Source organism: Clinocottus analis, unplaced genomic scaffold, assembly GCF_023055335.1.
Source record: "Clinocottus analis isolate CAN_PGR_092001 unplaced genomic scaffold, fCliAna1.0.p SCAF_36, whole genome shotgun sequence".
Classification (NCBI taxonomy): Eukaryota; Metazoa; Chordata; class Actinopteri; order Perciformes; family Cottidae; genus Clinocottus; species Clinocottus analis.
Genome location: NW_027176109.1, coordinates 495,213 through 518,984, shown reverse-complemented (window position 1 = coordinate 518,984; position 23,772 = coordinate 495,213). Strand labels below are relative to the sequence as shown.

Here is a 23,772-nt window from a genome sequence, read left to right as displayed (position 1 = left end):
CAAGTAAACCCGCTAATCACAAAAGGGGGGCAATACCCGGCCTTCATAAAACATCTGTGTAATATCTTCTGTGGCTCGTTGCTTCCCATCTTGTGTGGCCGCTTCATAAATCAGGTGGATTCTTAAACATTTCAGCATGTGGGCGGTTTCCAAAAGCAGGAACTGGTGGGGGCCTCGGTCAAAGTGAATTACAAATCTGATTCAACGCTCGGTGGATGAAGATAAAGTATTTTTAGCTGCCTAAAAGCGAGACCTGAAACCCGCCGGTGTGAACGAACTGCTTGGACAGGACGCTGAAAATTAGATTTGCACCGAGAGAGGAAGTAGAAGAAAAGGCAGAGAGCTTCTACCTCACAGCCTCCTGTGTACAGATTACACACCGGCCTTTTTTTTCTACTAGCCTGTTCGATCCCGAGGCGCCTCTATCCCATGATTCATTTATATATGTACTGCTGCTGGACCAAGTTATGGTCTGGCAACACTGTCGGACATACATTTGGAATGTAAGGAAAGCTGAAAGGAGTTGGGTGCATGATGTCATATCATGTGATAGATGTAGTAATATGCTCTTCTGCTAAACAACAACCGTGTGGCCTTCATGCACATGCAGAGCATGCAAACACGACAGGACCCGCCCTCCAATACATTGTTCCACAGTGGTACTAGCATCCTAAATGAAATCAGATCTTTTGCATCTGAACATATAACACAAAACCAGACATAAAAATTAGGATTTTTTTTTTTTTTACGTTTTCCTGAATTTCTCTGCCAAAGTTGCTTTAAATGTTCTTAAAATCTCTGCAAAACCTTTAATTTTTTTTCACCTCCGTATTCACCCGTGAGCTGACAACAACAAATACGCGCCGCCGGACAGCTCCAGTCCCGCCTGTCATTACGTCTTACCCAGAAACAACAGATACAAAAGATGTTTTTCTGATTGGCTATTCGTGCAGCCCATTTCTTCTTTTTTGATTGGCTGATGAGTGGCTCTTCACAACAGAACTCTATGGGGGGAGGATGGAGGGGGGGTGGGGGGGGGGGGGGGTTACGTAATTGTGGCGAGGTAAATATTGTTGTGCCTTGGCATCGGTAAAAAAAAAAAAAAATCCTCACTGTCTTCATGCACCACCCGGCGAGCAGCTAAGTAGCCCAAATCCAACGGCTGGGAGCTAGCAACAGCAGTGGCAAGCTAGCAGCAGCAGCGGGGAGCTAGCAGCAGCGCTAACTTGCTACAGCGGCGACAACCACCGAAGGTAGTAGGGGCTTGTAACCCGACTTCTATGGTACTTATCGATGCATTAATTATTCTGCACAAACAGATTTTTGCAAATGTTAGTTCTATAAATATAATCTTGGCAGTAAAGCTTTGATATAAACATTTCCATATTATAATTACTAGATACAGTGAAGCTAAGTCTCCGATGGCTGTATTGTTATGCTATGAGCTATTCCTCAAACATGTACTTCACGCTCTGAGATCCAAGTTTTGCAGCTGCTCAAAGTTTTGTCACCATGTGATAACTGCCAGATAATCAATAATATGACATTCTTTTGTGTTGTTGGTTTTAACAAACTATAAAGTAACTATTAAAAATGAAACCGTTTAAATTTACTTGCTGTGAGAAAATACAAACTTTTTTTAAAAAAAAGAAAAAAGGATATAAATGTGCCGACTTCCTGGTGTTCTTGTTACAGACCAAGCTGGTGATAATTAGCCTTGTCAACAACCAAGTGCAGTTCCATCAGCCTCACAACATCACATTAGCACTGTTGCTATAGTCCGCTGAGGATTGGAAAACCGCCCAGAGAGGTTCTCTGTAATTGTCTGTCTCTGGTTCGGTGCTTTCAAAATGCAGCAAACACCCTCTTTGAGTCTCTGTCGCAGCCCGAGGAGGAAACGCTGCGGCCTTGTTGTGGCCAGATCAATTAGAGGCACTTCAATTCCGCAGAAAGACCTTGGCTTTAGCTTTCAAAATACCTCAATTTGAGCAATGGTTGATAATGAGGCTTGCCCTGCCTGTGTTATCCCTCGCTCTCAATTTATTTCTGGCTCCTTTAATGTTTGTTCTTGTACTTTCATTCGCACCCCAGCTCGACATCTGACAAATCCCTTCGCCATGAAAGTCCTTTCTGCTTCGCAACCACAATAGAAATACATGGTAATTAGTTTGATGTCAGCTATAATACAAGTATTCAACAGCATATGAAGAATAGATGCTACTCTGCGGCTTGTTGGAATGCATTTGCTGTTATTTAATGTCATTAAGCTATCAAACTTGTTGCATTGGTATAAAAATGTATCCACTGTAAAAAAAAAAAAAAATGCCTGTGAAATCCACAGTAATTTACTGTTTGTGAGCAGTAACCTACTGTAAATTATTTTCAAGTAAAATATGATGTATTCGTTCAAATATTACAGTAATACATGTTGTACTGTATAAAAACCCAGTAACACAAAAAGTGCTGTGGAAAATCACAGTAACAAGTAATCTACTGTAGTACAACTCAGTTCTGGGTGGATAAAGAACTTCCAACCTGTAAAAAAAAAAACGCTGGTGAGATTCACAGTAACCTACTGTTAAAAGCACAGTAATACTTATTGTGCTGTTTAAAAACACAGAAACACAAAAGTGCTGTGAAGTCACAGTAATTAACTGTAAAAAATCACTGTACCCAAAAGGTACTTTGAGTAAGAACATTGCAGTAACTCATAATCTATTATAGTCATGTAGTTATATACTGTGTTTTTACAGTTTAATGCCAGTTAATAACTGGCAGCCACTGACAAGTAACTTAGAGCTGTGGAAAGTCACAGTAACTAACTGTAAAAAAAATCACTGTACCCAATAACGTACTGCAGAAAATTACAGTAACTCATAATCTACTGTTATGTAGTTATATACTATGTTTTTTGAGTAAGTTACTTGTCAGTGGCTGCCACTTGATAACTGTGAATTTCACAGTGTGTGTTTTAAAGTGTACCGGTAATAAAAGACACCCAGGTCACAATTTAGAAGCAAAAATATGTCTGCGTCCGGTCTACTGAGAGTATCTAAGCTCTGAAAGTGGTACAGTATTATCAGAAAATGTGATAAACAAGATACCTGCGTGTGTATATACACACTAATACTGACGCAATCTGCTGTGCCATATTGATAGAAAAGGATCCATCAAGCCTTAATGTGTGGGTTTTTGATGTGTGGGCAAGAGCACTTTCAACTCAGACCTCTCTCTTGTTCCTCCCTTTCTCCCCTTAAACCCCACTCATCCCTGCAGAACACTGTCTTTATGGTAATGACGTAGCCACTATACATAATATAACAAACACTCTCTTCCGCCGCTGATATTACACAGACATTCCCAGGAAAAGATGTAACACAACCCTGTATCTCTTGCATACTAAAGCCGTGAAATAACACTCATCACGCTGCTATTGAATTATCAGAACGGAAACACTTATCCTAACAGAATTGTAAGTATTAGAGTTAACAGAAATCAGTGCACAGTTCAACACGAGGCATTCAATGCCGGCCATGTAATGCGATCTCTCAGGTCTCAAGTGTAATTGTGACTGCAGATCAGGTTATGTGCTGATGGCTGCTGGATTGTTGTGTTTTCCCATCTGATGCCTCCCAAGTGAAAACATGTCTGTGGCCGCCGTTCAACCAATAACATCGAATGATGGATTTCTGGGATATGCTCGCCCGGTATGCGGCAAATAGTTGAGCTGACATCATGCGTTGGACTGGATTATATCACTGGGACTCTGTTAACGCCTTATGCATCATCCAGGCTCAATGGACCCTTTCAGCAGACACAATTTCATTTCCTTTTTATTTTATGTTGTCCAATGTGAATGTGAATTGGCCCAAACTTTAAGAAAGGAAACCATGATATCACAATGTTATTTGGGTGTTATTTCGGGTCATTATGGGTCACATTTGTTTGTAAATTTAAACAAACTTGCAATTTAAATCCTCTTAATTGGAACTAGCAAGTTGTATACACTTGGTTAAGTTATTTTAACTTGAAACTGTGAGTTACAAAAAAGCAGAAATGTGTGTTTGACTTTAAGTTTAAACGCCAAATGTCAAAAAGTTAAATCCTGACAACTTAAAAAATTATGTTGAGACAACTAGAACATTGTAGTTCAATCGACTTAATAAACTCCACTTCTCAGTTGATTCAAAGGAAATATTTAAGTTGATTTAACTTGCATTTTCAAGGCAGCACGTGAACTTTCATTTGCAAGTTTAACTGGCTTGAAATGTTTTACAGTGCATAAAATTAGCTTAGTTAGCATACAGTTTAGCTTAAATGTAACTTTGACCGTCTCTTTGTTCTAGAAGATGCTTCTGAGCGCCGTGCTGCGCTTGAGTGCTGAATCCACTACACACACACACATATACTGTCATCAAGTATATAAACTCTACACACAAATAGCTGCAGTGTCTTTACATAGCACACATCTGACCCAAGACAAGCAAAGGGCACGCCGTGTATATTAGTGTCCATCCTGTCGGTGTCAGTATCAAAATTGTGGCTCATCAGACGACAACTGCGCGGCTGTCGGTTGATAGAAGCAGTGACAATCTGTCTCGTGGTGTCCTGTGTGGTGGCACCCTCTGGTGGGAGAACTAAGCAACTGCGAGGATATTTGTGTTGCAGAAGCACTGCGCCACAAACGCACACAATTTTAATGCGTATTTAAAGAAATGCAGTCGTTAGTGTTGAGGTAGAAGAGCAATGGAGTTAATTGTTTAATCCAAATACTATTTATGTGTGTGTGTGTGTGTGTGTGTATATATATGTATGTGTGTGTATGTGTGTGTGTGTATATATATATATATATATATATATGTATATATATATATATATATATATTTATATATATATATATATACACACACACACACATTTTTTTCACATTATTGTAACAAAAAACTATCAATTGTGCCACTGCTTCTACACGCATTTACGAAAAATTGTTTGAAAGATGTTTTTCTATTGCTATGACTTTCTTGAATCCAGATAGATTGTTTTTTAGATTTTAGTTGTTTTTTTTAAACTTATTTGTTCTTAAGTAATTCAAATAATTCAAGTTTTTCAGTACAGAACAGATGCATGAGGATTATTGTAACCCAATAAAAAAGACTACAAATAAATACAGACAATTATCAGTCATCTCATTCATTTCCAGACGAGCAGACTGATTTAATCCAACTACTTCTTTCCCTTTTCTACTCACTAAAATTTGATTTAGATGTATTTTCCTTTGCCATGACGAATAGTTTTAAATCTAGCAATACAGCTCTAAATAAAGAACACAAATACATACTTAAAAAAAAAAAAAATCGTTTCTTTGTTTGCGAAAGTAGAAAAATAGACCACAAGATTCTTATTTTGCATTGAAATCAACCTACATTGCATATGACCTTGACCTTGTGTTTTCTAGATCAAACTGATTACAATAGATACGTTATGCCAGCCTGCAATTGTTCTTGTGTCATAAATTTGACTGCAGATTGATCTTAAATTCCTTTTTGGAGAAAGCGAACGAGCCGGCCGATACACTGGTGACGGTAATCGGGGGCTGAGAATGAATCTAATACTGAATCCTCGTTTGTATTTATAGAACGCACGCCTTTGTCCTTGTGGATTAGGACGCTCAGAGAAGGCTGAGCGGCACCGCGTGTTGATTGGTTGTGTGTGTCTATTCTTGTAATCTTTAATTGAGTACACAGCGAGGGGATGGACAGCAGGACTTTATCAGGCTGGATTTACTCTTTCAGTAATATACTGATCATAACCTCTTCCAGGTGGAGATATTTCATACTGTCATCAGTAGTTTTTAGACTTTTTTTTAAGACCGCGGCACCCCTGATGTATTTGTATGTAAGTAACAAGGATTTAAAAAGAGAGATCCAACACACAATGCAGACTACAGTAGACTTTATTCAAGTAAACCTTCACCACTGCATGCAACGAGAAAACAGCTTGGTCAGCAACAGTGTCACACTGACACAATCTCATAAGGTAACAACAAGGTTTGGTCACGTCGAAACCACAAATTTACATATTTCCTGATGGACAAATAGTACGGACTTATATATATATATGTGTGTGTGTGTGTGTGTATATATATATATATATATATATATATATATATATACACAAAAATGAATGATGTGGACAACTATCAGGAGACGAGTCTTTAACTACATTAATCATGTGACTCTGTCTTAAATCTTGAGGCTTCAAGGTAAACATATATATATATATATATATATATATATATATATATATATATATATATATATATATATATATATATATATATTTATTTAGAAGTTAAGGCTTTGGGGTAAACATACTGGCGATGAGCGACTGATCCTTCTGGGACACGTGTACTGGAATAATCTCGTGCATTTAGACAATATCTCATATATGCACCACTCGCGCAACTTTTTAAACTCTATTTGATTATTAATTTCTCTCTGAACAAAGAAACATAATTAGACTCTATAGGGTGATTATGTTAAGACTGCGTCACTCATAAACTGATTTAGAATAAGCTCAGCCGAGAAGTAAATGGTGTAAATGGATCCCAAAAGCAGAAACATTTCCTTCTCATGCGATGGATTTACAGTGAAAGAGCGATTGTCTTGTGTACAGTTTTGGGAAATACTTAAAACACAATGTGACTTTACCGTAATTCAGTATCCAAAAATATGATCGGCCCTTGCCTTGCCCGTTATATATTAACTATAACTAATTCAGCTAATGACTAACCCTAATTAATGCACAAGGGTTTTGCCTTATTCGTAGGAGCAATGTTTAAATTCTTTAACTTCAGACTCTGACGCCCCATTGAGCACCAACTCGGAGAACAACACCTATTGACTCAAAAAGTCATTGACACACACACACTGCAATAAATTCACCACAAACCAACACACTTGTTTTGTTTCCTTTTTGCAGAAGACACAGAAGCGGCATAGACAGAACAGACAGGTCCGCGTTGCATGACAATGAGGACAATAAGATACCATTTAAAATGTGTGTGATAAGAGCAAAAGTCAAGGGAAGTTGATAAATATGTAATATATAATACATTACATTACATGTCATTTAGCTGACGCTTTTATCCAAAGCGACTTACAATAAGTGCATTTCAACCGTAAGTGCGAAGTAGGAACAACAAGAATCAAGAGAACAATTTCTCAAATAGTCATATATATATATATATATATATATATATATATATATATATATATATATATATTCTCTTTTATGTTTCATAACAAGTCATTTTCAAACGCATCTCCCCAGAGGTTCTCAAACCTTTTTTGTCACGCCCCACTTTGGAAAAAAAAAACACCTGTAATACCTCTACGCCCAACAGTTTGAGAACCACTTTATTAACCTAACGAGATGCTGGCGGCTGCTTCCTAGACTAGATAACATGGCTGCAGCAGTCAGAAAGCTTCCTCACTGCTCGTTCATTCCCTTTAATGACATCTGCGACATGGACCTCTGTGTTTGCGTCCTCACATCGGTCCTACTTTTGGCATTTGGGTGGACGGCCCCCTTCTCCAACCTCCCAGGTCAATGATTCTCTTGCAAAAGCTCACAGGACAGCTGCGTGATGTGCCGCCATGCATGCTGGATGTGTTTAGAGTCGGTCCTGCGCGAGCAGATGGCGAAGCGCAGGACAAAGAGGCCAGAGAGCTGGCAAGGCACCAAGTGGATCTCTCTGTGCTGGGTGATCCTTTTCAGCAGGAGCTGGTTCAAATCATTGGAGCCCTGAGAGGAAACAAGACAAAAAAACTTCACATTGTTTAGATTAACAGACAGGATCACGAGGTTGTTGGTCACGGCACACTGTATAGTGTTCTCTACACTGAGAAGTGCACTGTAAAATTCACAATTATTAAATGACAGCCATTGACAAGTAACATACCTTATAAAAAAACAGTATATATTGAGTAGCTTAATTACAGTAAATAACTGGCAACCAGTAACTTACTGTAAAAAAAAAAACAGTATATATCTAGCAGCTTAATAACAGTAAATAACTAGCAGCCATCAACAAGTAATTTACCTTTTTTTTTCTAAAAAAAACAAACAGTATATATAACAAGCAGGTAATTATAGTAAATAACTAACAGCCATTGACAAGTAACTTACTGTAAAAAAAAGACAGTATGTAGCAACTAAGTTACAGAAAATAACTGTCAGCCATTGACAAGTAATTAAGTAATTTACTTTCTTCTTTTTTTAAACGCAGTATATATAACTTGCAGCTACATTGCAAAAAATAACTGGCAGCCATTGACAAGTAACTTATTGTAAAGAAACAACAATATATACTAGCTAAATTACAGTAAATAACTGGCACAGTGTGATAGTTCTGTGTCCACCCAGAACTGTTGTTACCCGTGTTTAGGAATGAGCTGAGTAATTTATTCTCACCACACCATTCATTTTAGGATTTAAATAAAGGGAAATGACTCACACTATTTCATCCTATGACAAACATTATTAATAAAATGAACTATAGACCTCAGCTTTCCTCTTCCAATGTAAACTGTACTTTAATGTGAGATCTGTGTGTGCGTCACATTGTGGTCCTTTAACGTTGGATGTCGTTACCTTGAGTCTGAAGCAAACCAGTCCCATGATGACCTCGGCACAGATCTCGAACCTCTTGTCCGCTCGCACGAAACTCTCAAATTCTTTGGCCAAGGCCACTTGCTGCAAAGACAAGACATAAATACAAGGTACTGTGTAGGTCGATGAAAGTACATTTCCACTGCTCATATACTTTGTGAGATGCTCACTAGGTGGCAGTGCTGTTTCATTACACGGCACAGTGCTGTGAGCCTATGAATTAAATGCAACCATCTGTAAGCATTGATGACAGAACACATTATATTAATGGAGCATGTTCAGGGATAGTACACATCGTGGGAAAGAAAGCACTGCCGAGAAGGAAAAGTTCAAAATCAAGACTCTGCAACCATGAAATCTGTTCCCAGGAAATGTAAGTGACAAACAAACTGGGACTAATACATTAATCTCATGATCAAATAGCCAACCTGGACGTTGAATGTATCGTGAAGCCCTGAACGTGCATCATTGCATCTGATCACAATTATATGGACCAACTTTAAATCCACTTTTCCTAATGAGGCCGAAACACTGGACCTGAGAGACCGCCTGGTTGACCACCATCACCTTGTTAACTAATTCCCAGCCAGTAATTCATCATCAACTCAGAGGTGTTTACAAGCCAATATACTCTATAATGACCTCATTGTCTGATGGGATGATTACCGTATTCTAGGCATTTAACAGGATTATATTTTACAGGATGATTACCTCATGGGAGGATAATTCATTTGAGTTTGTAAAGGGAATAAAAAGACAGTAGAATTTAAAAAGTTTTCCTGGAAAAGAATAAGCTCACAATTGGTACATCTCACATGCTGTTTTTCCATTTGAACGTAATGTCCGACCCGACGAGATTAAACAATTAAAAAGGAGCGAAAACAGGGCTCAAACTCCTCCATCTCATCTAGAGGACAGATGTACAGCATGGCCACAGGGTCCACTGCTGCTTCTGCCGCTTCATTACAAATGGAGAGTAAACACAAAACAGGCTTATTTGATTGACAAGGGCAGACTGGAGGGAGGAAGAGGAATACGAGGCGGGGGGATGTTGGAAAATGTTGCTCTAAAAAAGGAGATGCAGACCAGACACATGTGACTGACAGGATATGCTGATGGAGGCAGAGATGAGTTCAGTGGACGGACCTTAGTGCTAAGAAGGATTAGGAGGGGTGAGGCGTGCAGGGGGAGGGAAGGCGGAGATGGCATTTACCACGAAGACCAGTTATATGGGAGTTTTCTATTTCCTTTGGGAGCGACTGGGAACGAGACCGCTAACCACTGCGAGCATCGCGCTAATCCCTGTCATTTATAACGTACATAAAGGAGGATTTTGATTAAGGTACTAACACCACAGGAATATCACCTTTTTAATATTGCTCATAAAAAAATTCTCCGTTTCCCATTTCACTCTCCTCGGGACACAATGAAGCACTATACTGCTTTGTCTTCTGACGTATCATTAAAACCATTACATGCATACAAACAACCCTTTATACCATTAACAAGCACTGGCTAGAGATGCATAAATACTATCATAAAGGTCGTCAATCAACGCCACACACTACTCAAATTTGAGTCTGAAATTCAAAGGGGTATTGTGAAGCATTTTAGAGATCAATTTAGTTCTGTAGCCTCTATTTAGAGCTTCATATCTTCATAGAGAGCGGGTCTTCTTCACCGACTCCTTCGCGTTGCGCCGCCGTTTCTCCAAAGTCGAAAACCTAACGATTCCCATTTGACTCCCCGAAGGCCACCCGTAGTTCTTGGGCACACACTTGTGTTGGTAACGTGAGCCTCTGAGTGCCAAACAGTGACATCGCTTGCCACAGGCCAGAAGTGTTATTGTTATAATTATTAGGATGGCTTCTGGCGTAGCACTCAGCGGCTCTTGTTGCCACAGTCTCGGGAAGGGGTGAGATGAGCAGAGGGGTAATCAGTTGGTTGCAACACCGGCAACCACACCGCTATATGGATGCCACCAAATGAAGGGCAAAGATGCATGGGAGGATCATTCAGGTGCTCTCCTACCTTGCGTATATGAGCCTGCAGGCCTTGGAGTCCATACAAACGGAAGACGAACCACATCTTTAGTGAGCGAAACCTCCTTCCCAGTGCAATCTGCCAATGCTTCAGGACAGAGTAGGAGAGCGGTTAAAGCCAACTGGGATTATTTGATCACTAGCAAACATTAATTCATCTTACCCTATAATCTGTGATCAGCCCTGTTGACAGAAGAAACAGTTCAGGATTCAGTAAAAATATTTATGTACACTTCATCATCAAGCTGTTCTAGGGTCAGTCTGCATTCTCGTCATTGGATCATCATACTGACGACAGAAAGTAAAACAGAACCTTCACCGATGAAGCCGAATCAGCAACGCCCTGACATTGAACATTAATAGCTTCGTAGCATTATCTATTTGTGAAGCTATTTTGGATTTGGGATTACCTTTTACTGTGCAGGTGCTGCTGTCATTACGCCCACGCACGACACTACACAGTTTCTCCCTGATCACAGCGCTGTCAGTCCACACACTGAATGCAGACATCTCATCCCTACAGAGTGGGCCCTGCGTTAGCTGGTGCTAATAACCTCTAATTAGTTTGAAGAGTCCAGATTGTGTGAGCGAAAAGGCTTTCGCAAGGCACCTCAGTTTGGTGGGAGGTATAGCTGTTTGTCTTTCTCTCCGTCTGCTTGTCTGTCAGACAAATTATAGGGCGGCTCTGGGCCCAGCTGCATGTGCACCAGAACACACTGTTGCAGCAGATGCGAACACATACGATTTTTTTATAAAGTGAAGTGGGATTCATCTTCATTTTGATGATTGATCTTGATGCTGATTTCCATGATGTTAATGGGGTGTGTCAGTCCATAATTTGCCACAGCTGCCCGAGCCGCTCTGCGTATGTGCAGGAAGCGTCTCCTCGGGCTGCTTAACGCTAGCGTTAGTGCTAGCTGTGATGCTAACGGGCACTTCAAACTAGACCGGAGAGCAGCGATGGCAGCTCACATTTGTATTGCAATTTTTTTTATTTAACATTATTGATAAAAAATAGTGATTGTTATTATTTTCATACTAGCCACTAATACATACAGAAATAAGGAAAATAAGAATAATGCTTATTATTGTTATGATTATTATTATTATCATTTGCATGCCCTATAGACAAATCTAAAATAAATCTTCCCTCTCAAGCTCTAAAACTCACAAGTCCTCACAAACATAGATAGACGCACGCACACACACACACACACACACACACACACACACACACACACACACACACACCTGTCTAACTGTCACACATGCATCTTGATGCCGGTGTTTATCTGCTTTAGGCTACACTACACTGCGTTGTGAGACCTTGGTGTCCCGCTTCAGTAGTCATTGTTGAATTGGATATGTGTGTATTTTGGCTCAAATGAGCACAATAACCACCTTCCTCACAATGTGAACAGTAAACAAGGTTACAAGTGTTCCTTTTCGCCACTGTTATGCAGAAGACCTGATCTGTGATCACGGCTTGAAATACTCATAACAAGTGAAAGGACTCGACCTGACTCCTGGTTTTCGTGTTTCAGGTAAAGCGGGTCCACCTTGAAGGCTCCGATCATGTCCTCTCTCTTCTTCACCCTGCGGATTAGATCGGACTCAGATTCACACTCATTGCAAAGACCACACTTCATCCGAGGCAATGAAATCAATAGTTAATAGGTGTTAATGAAAAAATCTTCACGCCTTATATTATAAAAGCTAGTTACAAGCTGCTACTACCTTCGGTGGGTGTCTCCGCTAGCTCCCCGCTGTAGCCAGCTAACGTTGATGCTCGTTCTCCGCTATCTTTTCGCTAGTTCTACATTTGCTTTCTGTTAGCTCTCCGACAATAACCAAAGGTAGCGGGACCAGCCCCGACTCGACGGCCGACTCGGGCAGCTGGGATGCGGGCAGCAGCATCAGCTAGCGGGTAGCTAGCAGCAGCGCTACCTTTCTACAGCGGGGAGCTAGCAGCAGCGTTGGCTTGCTACAGCGGGGAGCTAGCAGCAGCAGAGGTGATGGAAAAAGGGTTTGACAACATTTGAGGTTTGAAACAGTCTAGTTTTATTTAATGCTGACAAAATGGGCATCGGGGAGGTGTAGCTCTATTTTTACTGTGCAAAAGATTGTAGATTCATATTTAAATTGACTATTTATTGTTATTCCATGGGACCATGAGAGCCTCTGAGGTAAATTGGTAAATATTGAATTACAAAATATTGAAAATATCATAAATTATCCCATACCATGCATAATTCATTAACATGTAATCTTAGAGTGAGGACCTTGTGAACAGAAAGTTGCTGGTTCCAATGAGAACATGGATGAAAAAAGGAAATAATTTCTCAACAGCTGTTGTCCATGACCAATGAAGGGACCAGAGCAAAACATTTTCATATCAACAATGCAGCTTAAACATTCCATTCTTGATCCATAGCTTATCCTATTTAGGGGTCGTGGGGGCGCAGGAGCCGATCCCAGCTGACAGGTCTCGTTTTTTAACTTTTCAAACTGTTCATTTTCATGATTGAGACACTTCAATGTCAAGTTGTGTCAACTTGACAGAGTTTTCCTATTGGGCACTGATACTGAGACAACCAGTTCTGTCTCATATTGACATGCATAACTTACCACATTGCAGAGCAGTCAAAGTTGATTAAAAGCCATTTGTGCGGGTTGAAGTTGAAAGAGTCTGCAAACTTTAAAAGAAACAATAATGAAGTGTTCGGTGTCATAATAAGAATTAAAACAAAACATATATATTTTATTTTGCAAGCTCTAAGACATTGTCCATGTAATAACACTTCATGAAAGTGCTTTCTTATGTTATATCTGCACAGCTTGAAAAGTGTGTTTTGGCCAAAACACACTCCAATAAAACATCTTAATTTACCATTACTGATTCAGAGACAACCTTTTTCACCAGCAGCATTATCTGAACTAAAGCAGACGCCATTTATTTGAAATGCAAAAGAGGGAACATCCAGCCAAACAGCTCACAGAGCGTGACGGTGGAAAATAACCCTTTCCTGGCCGGTGGTTTTATTCAAAGGGAGGAAAAAAACCTTTCCTTATCTGTTCTCATAGCGTTTGTCGGCTATCTCTTGTAATATCCTTTTTCTCTGCCTACACAAATGCAATAACACCGCACAGAGAGACAATGTGAGACAGACTCCCTCCTGGCTGACAGTTGCCATGCTGACTGGTTTAAAGGAGGACTGGTTGCCTGCTCGCCCATCACACATATCCTAGCAACCAAACCCTTCAGCAGGGCTGCACCGTCATCCTAAAAGACCTGGTTCCTCCGTCATGTCTGAGTCCAATATCATTTTTAACCAAAATGATATATTAAAACCATTGTTCTAACTTTTTCTGCGTGAGGATTGTGAATTTAGTAATCGACTCTCCACTTCACAAGAGAGTCCCTCTCTGAATACATGGATGGATATTACAATGGACATTTACAATATGGAGAAGATAACAGCGTCTGTCAACTACAAACTGGACATTTTTGGGGGCATATTGGGAAAAATGAACCCCATAGACCTGATTTTATTTTCATAAATAAATGAATGTAGAATAGAGAACAGATCACCTTTTAGTTGATTGATTTTCATTTTGTTCTTTGTTTCTTTTTGGTTTATTCTATATTTTCCCCCTTGTTCTATATGTGTAACTAAAATGAGCATCATCTAAAAATGTCAATTATCTGTAAATGTCAAATTGATGCCTCCTGCCAATACAAAAAAGCATAACCCTAAATATCAGATTCTCGTTGCATTAAAACATACTACTAAACGGCAACCTTTTAAGAGCAACATGTGTCATTGTTCACGTCCAATACCTGGACAACAGTTGGTCCTTTTTACGGCAGAGTCTGTTTCCTCTGCCTCCCCACCGACATTGTGTGTCTAATAAACAGTGATACACATATATAAAGGTCTAACGCTGCCTCAGGAAATTACTCTGTCCTTATCTCTGCGTCTCTGCACAGCTCGGGGAGCAACAGCTGCCTCGGCAGCCTAAAAAAAGGCAGATTGATGCTCCGGCACCGACGCCAATTGTTGACCTATTGCTCGCTCCCGCATGTTTCCCCCTTGACATTAACGTTATGCTGTTTTCAAACAGAACTAAAAGCAGCTGGATACAATCAGTATGCAGTCTGTGTTTTTCTTTCATAGATGCTACGAGAGATATTTTACAACCAATTAAACAGAAATAGTCTTGCCATTCAGCAGCATCGTGCATCAATGCAGGGGGACGCTCACTTTTTTGACTGCACTTAAACCGTGTAAATCCGTCCTACAAGGTTAAAATACAACCATGTCAAAACTCTGTATTAGTGTTCATGCACTGTGTGAACATGAACGTTTGTGTGTTTTTACGCACCTCAACGCCGTTCAACAAAGGCCGAAATTCAGGACAGATGAATGCACTTCCTGCATAAGCTGCGTCAATGTGCATCCAAACATTTTCCTCATTACCTGGAACACACACACAAAACAGACAAATTATTTCTGATGATCCAACTATGGATTTCTACAAACACATATATATTCATAACACGTCAATCGTATTCATTGAAGTTTGCTATTTTTTTAGCTCTGTATCAATGAGGATCAATACATACACACACCTGCTGCCCATCAAAAGTGTGTGTTGTAATGCTAATCAAGCCAATAGGACACGACAAAGTGTGTTCTGACGCAATAGTTGACTTACATATGGGCCCCAGTTCGGTGATGCGATCGAAAGCCAGGGATGGCGTGGTGCCAAGGGTCGCACAGAACTGAAAGACACACCAACACAATCGTTAACACCCTAAAATGCTTTTGTTACACCGTGCCGTCCTTCATTTTCACACAGATGAAAAGATTGGATAGGATGACAACAAAAAACAATAAAATACAATTTCACAATCGTTGCAGCTGCTGTGACGAATGGCGTGATGTAATTGGTTTATTCAGACGTGGACCTGGACGTCACTTTCTATACACGCAGATGATTCAAATCTGCTGGACCCCGGAGATTGTCCACTGATGGTGATCTGTGGGTCCAGCTGAGACGGGGAGTGTTGTCCTTAACCAGATTGACGTACTTTAGGGTCAACACAAACGATGTTGTCCTTCTGCAGAAGCTTCGGGGGTGTGCACACGTATTGTTGGATTGTGTTTGAGTCAGCAGGTGTGTAATTGGTTGTCTTATTGACATGTAAAGTAACAGTGACTGATGCTACTCATTGCATTACTCAAAGGAAAAATTGATCATATCTCATGTTACAAATGGTGTTGATTCGTATGCCTGACAGTTGGCTTAATGCGTGCAGATTAGCGTCTTTTCTTACGTAGAAAGGGACTAGTCCGGCCGCTTTGTCCTCCTCCAGCATCTTCTTCAGCATGCTTCCTCTGACGGCATAGGTGCCGTCTGTGGGAACCTTCCTCATCGTCACTTCTGCGATCAGAGAAGCCCGCTCCACTGAGGAATGAGCCTTAAGGAAAGACGTGCAACACTTGTTGTTTTAATGAATGATTTTATATGGTGAAAATGTTTTGTGGGAGAAAAGCCTGCACCTACGCAGCTTCAATGCTATATCCTTGATCAGCAATAGCAGAAAGAAACACACACATAAGACATGCGCACCCAGTGATTACATCTAAAGGGTTCTTCAGTAGAAACACGCTGTTCTCCACCGTAAAGGTCTGCGTGGCCCTCGGGCGACGTCCTAACCCAATCACAGAGTCATGCTGGTATTAAACCTGACCAGAGCGAGCTACTGCCTGACTGACTCTCTGTCTCACTAAATCACTGAATAACTAGAAGCACTGGGACTGAGGGCACCTGGTTAACCTTGTTGACTGAGATATTGAATGAATGAATGAAAAGTACTTTATTAATCTCCAAGGAGAAATTCTCAGTTAAGTCATTAAAACTCAGCCTTTGCATTCGTGATATATATATATATATATATATATATATATATATATATATATATATATATATATATATATACATATATATATATATATATATATAGTTGTCGCTTACTTGCTCAGAGGTGTACGCCACCAGTTTGGTTCGTAATTCACATTCTGGGATGTCGGGCTTGGCGGCCTGAATCCTTTTGAGCGCTTTGCAGCGGGCGGCGAGCAGCGACATCAGGGTCGCCTCACTGGCGGTGCCCTGTTGGAGAATTACAGGGAATTTGTAAGTTAAATGTTATCTGTAATTGGATAGTATGTGAAATAAGTAACACACAAATAGTTGTTTTTTTTAATATAATTGCAATGTTGTAGCAATGCATAGTGTATGAAGATACGATGAGCATTACTGTTATCATATTTTTGTGCAATAATGTTATATCTTTTATATTTTGTAACTTTAAAAAAATGTACCTTAAGTTTATTGTAATTCTGTGTTTGGAGGACCGAGCAAAATATTTATTCTATCGAAAAACTGTCATTTGTGCATATGACATTAAAAACATTTTTAATCGAGTTATGAACTGATGTCGGCATTTTTTGTAGCTTTATGTTATTGTTTATTTAAATCAGTATATTTGGTGGTTTGATGTGCCCACGTTTGTGGTATTTCCACAACAAGTATAACGCAGAAATAGTTAATGTTTCATGGTCGTTAATGTTTCAAGCAGGAAATGAAAACTGTTTAACAGGAACGTGACCGGGTCAGTTTAGGTTAGCTATTGAGGCTATGTGCTGCTAGCTACAGGTACATGACTGGGTCAGTTTAGGTTAGCTAGTGAGGCTATGTGCTGCTAGCTACAGGTACATGACCGGGTCAGTTTAGGTTAGCTAGTGAGGCTATGTGCTGGTAGGCACAGGGATGTGACCGGGTCAGTTAAGGTTAGCTAGTGAGGTTAGCTAGTTAGCTAGTGATGAACAAGTATCGCGACACCTCAACCGCAAGAAATATGAGTCACTGCCTGAGGCTGGCAGCAAGAATTGTCTGAGGCAACATAACGAAGTGAACCCGCCTTCTGAGTGTTCGGCGGGCATTACCAGAAGAAAGCCAATAACGTGTTTAAATTGTTGGACAATCAATGGACAATACGGACGTGTCAAAGAGCAACCTCAGTTACATTAAGCTAATTTTTTTTTAAAGAGGTTATAGGGACCAAACGAAATTGGTCCATCAAATTGTTGTGATAAACCGCTTTATCTGCTCAAAGGAACTAAAACAAACACAAGGACAGTTTGAAACAACCCGAGAAGGCAAAACTCAAGCTTATAATCATTTTAGAGTGGACATCCTGTCCTTAGACTTTGAACCTTGTAGCCTTCATTTACAGTCCACCAGCTCGCCTTGACCCCAACGAGGTGTTGAAACCTGTTGCAATTGCTTTTAACTGCTGTGGGTGTTTTTCCCTGTGTTTGAGTCGTTGTAGGAATCCCAAATTAATTCCAATACTTGTGTTTATTGTATGTATTTGTTCAGCAAAGTCTGGGTAGAAAAAGCATCCAGCATATGAGCCAGATTCCTCAAAAAGGCCTCCAGGAGCATCAATAAGACACCTTTTTGTAAAGATTAGGACCTAAAGAGTCAGAATTTGCAACAAAAATCACAATAAAATAAAGACTTGTCCTGTTAGGAAGGAGTTTCAGTCCAAAAACTGTCGTTCGGTTCAAAAATGGAAAAATTACATATTTTATGCCGAAAGATTGTCTAAATGGGACATGCTGGGTATCAAAATGGGAGAGGGAGGATTTTCGCACACGGTTTCCAAAAACTTAAAAGATGACTTTAAGAAATTATGTGAAATTGAGAAAATCGACTTAAAAAGGACCTCAGGTTTGGAAGGGTTAAGGATAAGAGGTGAGGATCCTCTGCTCAACATGATGCATGCATTAAAGTTTTCTTCATTATTTTCATGCAGCTGTACAATGTCAACACAATATAATTGTTTTACATATTTAGTCAATTAAACTCAGCAAGCGTCATTTGTAATTAATTTCAATAAAAGGCAAACTGTTGGTTTTTTTTCGCCATCTAGGTCTCGGTGACTCACACGTGGGAAAAAAGGGAAATCCAAGGTCAATAAAAGGGTCTTTTTTTAAATGTGTTAGTATAAGGTTGATAATAATAGTCTTACAATGTGCTGTCACAACACTCATTAGCCCCACTGCAGCGAGAAGAGCCCTATCCGTTGCCATAGTGAGCTGGTAAGCTGCACTTAAAAAGGAGCGTGGCAAGACAAAACAAAAGCACAATGAGCGCACGCACACACACACACACACACACATACACAGACGCAAACCCGCCCTCACGCTCAGGTGGTCACAATAAAAGAGGCATGAAAAGATCTGTCATCAGAGTGCACTCTCATGCTCCACCATCCCATAAACACACACACACTCACACACACATTGATAGCATCCTCTGCTGCTGCGTTTCACTAAACTAGTGTTGGCTTTGCGCCACACTAAACAACCCCAGCGTCTCCGTCTGCCTGCGGATGACATATTGAAAAGGCAATTTCCTGCCAATTTTCAGCCGGTGTGAACCAGGGGGAGAGAAAAACAGACGACAAATCAATAGTACACAAATTGCCGATGAATATGTCTTGAGGTGGGACGTCGGCAGTGAGTCACAGTTCCTGTAAACCAAAAAAATGTCGGCCTGTGACTTGAAACCACAGAAGAGTATAAACGTTAGCAGGGTTGGTTTTATTACTCCTTTGACTGCCAGGGAACTTGGCAGCACTTTATAATAAGTGCACACTATTTAGCATTGGTGAAGCTTGAATAAAAACTTGATTAGTTCATTCATAAATCATTATTCCCACATGAGCAACTCCGTAGTATGCAATTCATAAACAGTTATACATTTTTCCTTCTTGATTCGGCTATAAATGATGGATTTACAATTTGTAAATGAAATACTCAGGACTTGTAGATGATTAATAAGATCATTTATAAAGTGCTAGTAAATGATTAAAAAAAAGGAAATCTTCACTTCAGATGAGGTCACAGAACATACTTACCTAAACTGAAACTAGTAGAAACTACTGAATTAATGACGAATTGCAGTATTAAAACATTCCATATAAACGGTTTTTAAAGTGCTAAATCAAATGCAAGTAAATGCATGAATTAATGACATTTAAATATTTTTTTTAATAATTTACTAACATCTGGTGTGTAGCTGACATGGACACCCTATCTGTCTTATCTTTTCTTTCGTAGTTTTCTGCACACTGCCACACACCCATAAACGGACTTCACAACTGATAACTGCAACCTTCACTTTCTTTGACATTGCCAAAGAGACTAGAAGGGCTTAGTGAGGTTTGTTTGAGTAGTCGTATAAACCCCAAAGTTAAACAACCTCGCAATAAACTCTCAAATGAAACAAAGCCTTGTCCTGTCACCAAGGAGTTTTAGTGGAAAAAAAACTGTCGTTCGGTTCAAAAATGGAAAAGTTATAACCTTTATGCCTAAACCTGCTCGGACTGGGGCATGCTGGGTATTATTATTTGCATAAATTTCTGCTTTAGACGTGTGACGCGTTTAATGAAACGACCACGGGAGCCTGCAGAGTCGAAAAAATATCTTTCAGGTACTAATATACTACCCACAAGGATCTGTCATACTCCTAGAATCTCGGAGGGTTATGTTTATTGAAATCCTGTTTTCTGTTCAAATAAAACTCTTCCCACAAGGCTATACTGTATTTCAGCAATTAAAATGAAGTAAATCAATCTTGTGGTTCCTACAGATCCTTTAGGAAACCTCACTGGACTTCTGTTTTTATTTCTTTGTCTGATTATGGTGCGCCGTGGGGCTAAAAAGAGTAAAGTGCTAAAGAGCGAAAGCTTTTCTGTAAGGAGCCTTGAAATCTCACAAAGGAAACGTACCTGGATCACACCTCCTCCGAGGCCTTGAGTCCCGGCTATGAAATGCTCAGGTAGCTTTAGCATCTTGCCCAGCCAATCTAGCATCACTGTCTCCAACTCTGTGCAGGCCGGGCTGGCAGCCTTGAAAACACACACACACACACACACATAAATATGAACTACATATAATAATAATATACAGTGTCAGACAGAGACACAGCAACATGTTTGTTACCCAGGTGAATCCAATGCAGCCAATAGCTGCACATAGCATGTCGGCTAACATGGCAGGATAAGAGCTACCGCCTGGAAAGTAGGCGTAGAAGTAAGGACTTTGCCAGTGTGTGACCTGGAACAAGACGAAACATGCAAATTATTACAAACACTGACTAATTTGAAATACGCCAATGTGTGCAGCAACAAATGAACAAAGGTATGATGACCTCACCCCCGGCATTATGACCCTCTCCACGTCTTTGATGACGTCGTCGTAGCTGTCGGGCTGCAGCGGGGCCTCGGGGGGGATCAATGAGCGGAGATACCCCGGTTCTACGTCCGGGTAGACGGGACGCTGCTCGGTGTTCTCCAGGTAGTCGGCCACATAGTCCACCATCTCCTTCCCTCTGCGCCGAAACTCTGCCGCGTCCATCGTACCGCTGGAACGCGGAAGCAGTCAACTTTCAACTTTTTGATGATTTTATTTCAGTCAAAAGTCAAGTGCAACCTTTCATCTCACCTATAGGAATGAGTTGATGACTAAAATAACTAACCACCTTTGTGATGAAGTCTCGCTTGTTATATAATACCCCAGTTAATAACCTCGGGTACTACCGTGTCACTTCAAGTGTTGATTGTAACCCTAACCCTAAATCCTAACCCTAAACCCTAACCCTCTAATCCTAACCCTAAACCTAGACCCTAAACGCTCGAACCCAAGTCCAACCTTAACCAAACCCTTTAACCCTAAACCTAACACAACCCTAAACCCCTAAACCTAGACCCTAACCCTCTAACCCAATTCTAACCCTTAATCCTAATCCTAACCCTAAACCCTAAATGGGGGTTCAAATTCAAGTAGTCATATGAACCCCTGTGAGTTCTCATGTTTTTTTTTCAGAATTTATTTGTGAAAAAAAAAATATTTTGAAAAAGATCACAGATTTTGATCATAACTATGAATATCTAGCATAATCTAAGCTGTCTTTCGGAGCGGTACAAACTCCTTAGTTCAGGCCCTTACCCAATTTCTCACATACTAATAAGACACATTTTTTGAAAAATTAGGACCTAGAAAACCACAATAAAATGAAGCCTTAGGGTGTTTCCAAAGGATTTCTAGTCAAAAAACAGCATTCGGTTCAAAAATGAAAAAATTCCTTTTTTTTTTACGCCAAAGCTGGGTCTGAAAATTTGCATAAGCTTCCCCCCTTTCTGTATATGTTCTTGTTCCTTTTTCAGCTCCGTATGTTTCTCAAAAGTATCATTATTTATGTAAATGTATATTTCTGTACAAATAAAACACAGGAAAAATGCAAAAAAGGTGCTTTTAACTGCTTGTAATTTGGTAATGGGGATTACTAATTAAACAGAGTGAATGCATCGATATAACTTTGGCTAGTATTCAATGATAAGTGCAGAAGATGATTGGAGGTGGCATGCCCTTTGTTAGCAAAATGATAATCCATAGTTTCTGTTGTGGGCAGTTTCATGTACCACAACTAGGCAAAATTACACTAAGACAAGATCAGGATGAGGAAAAATATGGAGTTTTGACTTTAGGAAGAATCTTGGGCAAGTTTAGTTTTTATAAGTGAGGGATGGTAAGGGCGAGGGAAATATAGTTTTTTTTTAAATTTGCATTTAATATCAATAAAACCACATTTGTTGCCCATTAAAACAATACACTATCGACAAGTTCAACAAAAGAACAATAAGTTTAATCTTGATAAACTATGTCTCATATTAACTAATTCTACGATGAGAACACATTTAAACTAGTTGTTTACGTATTAATCAAGTCTTAATCAGCTTTTCCCATGAATATGTATATTTTTAAATGAAGAATATGTTTTCATATACAGAAAAGCAGCACAGAAAAACACACACACACACACACAGCCATGCTCCTTGACACAGTTTGTATATAAGCTTGCACATTTTAGACGTATGTAAGAACCCTTGACCCTATTAAGAACATCATTAAGCCAGTCTGATCATAGCTTAGTTTCCTTTCATTTTATGGACCGACACAAACCGAAAAAGCTCGGCAGGAAAAAGCAGTTTCACTTCTAAAACCATCTTTAATAAACACATTCTCTCACAATGCAAATCTGCCAAAGGACAATTTCATAAACCTGATTAAAAGCCTCACGATGACATCGACATATAACTTAATGAATGAGGGAAAGACGCAGTGCCACCTATCAGCCTGTTGAACATGCCATGTATTGAAAGTAGTCCTGCAACAAATAGGCTTTAACAAAAAGCTTTAAACACATCCCATAATACACTGACATGTTGCGTATGTACATATTACAACATATTACTTCTGCACCAGAAGCTTGTCTCCATTCAACAAGTGTTCAACCCTGCATGTCTCTTTCCCTTGTTGAGAAGCCGTTATCCTTAGCCTGATCTCAAATAGGATTAAACATGTCTGCATGCATGTGCGCGTGTGTGTCTGCATACTTACATTTTAAAGTGAGGGCTTCAGATGGTGGACCTTTTCCGCTGGTTCAGCATCCACAAATGAACGAATAGACAGGCACGTGGTGTGTTTGTGTGTGTGTGTGTGTATAAGCTGTCCAAGAGACATTTTCTCCTTTTATCTTGCCACTAGCCACCCCCACCTCATCAACCCCCGACGAGGCCAGCCAATGGGAGCGCGACTCATGGCAAATACTAGAATTGATTGACTCACAAGTAGTTTCGGGAGCTGTGCCTCAACACACACATGCACACGTGGTCACCTTAGACAGATCATAGATGGCATTAAAATAGTCTGGCTACAAAGAGAAGCATATTATAAGGAGGCTAAAAAAAACACGGGTCAATATTGTGTATACTCAATTTTGCGGATGAAGCTAATGCTAATTAGCTTCACCAGTTTAAAAAGCTAATTTCTGTATTGGCTTTTTGAAGTAATAATTTTGTTGTAAATTTCAGTTTTCAAGTACACCTCCCTTCCACTAGTCTGTGTCCTGTCTGTCG

General features: G+C 39.9%; 1 protein-coding gene and 1 long non-coding RNA gene across 2 annotated transcripts in view; one reads left to right on the top strand and one right to left on the bottom strand.

Moving 5' to 3' along the window:
- The window catches only part of LOC137799525 (uncharacterized), a 39,583-nt gene that overhangs the window by 7,655 nt on the left and 8,156 nt on the right, over nt 1-23,772 (top strand). The gene's annotated exons all lie outside the window — the stretch shown is intronic.
- On the bottom strand, nt 7,262-23,338 carry ddc (dopa decarboxylase). Its single transcript, XM_068596364.1, has 14 exons — nt 23,255-23,338; nt 21,011-21,218; nt 20,798-20,911; nt 20,584-20,703; nt 16,758-16,892; nt 16,057-16,200; nt 15,435-15,501; nt 15,102-15,196; nt 13,344-13,411; nt 12,235-12,311; nt 10,879-10,898; nt 10,705-10,803; nt 8,656-8,757; nt 7,262-7,806 (listed from the first exon to the last, which is right to left on the bottom strand). Exons 2-14 carry the CDS (start codon nt 21,209-21,211, stop codon nt 7,609-7,611), a joined length of 1,440 nt encoding a protein of 479 aa, XP_068452465.1. The 5' UTR covers nt 21,212-21,218; nt 23,255-23,338; the 3' UTR covers nt 7,262-7,608.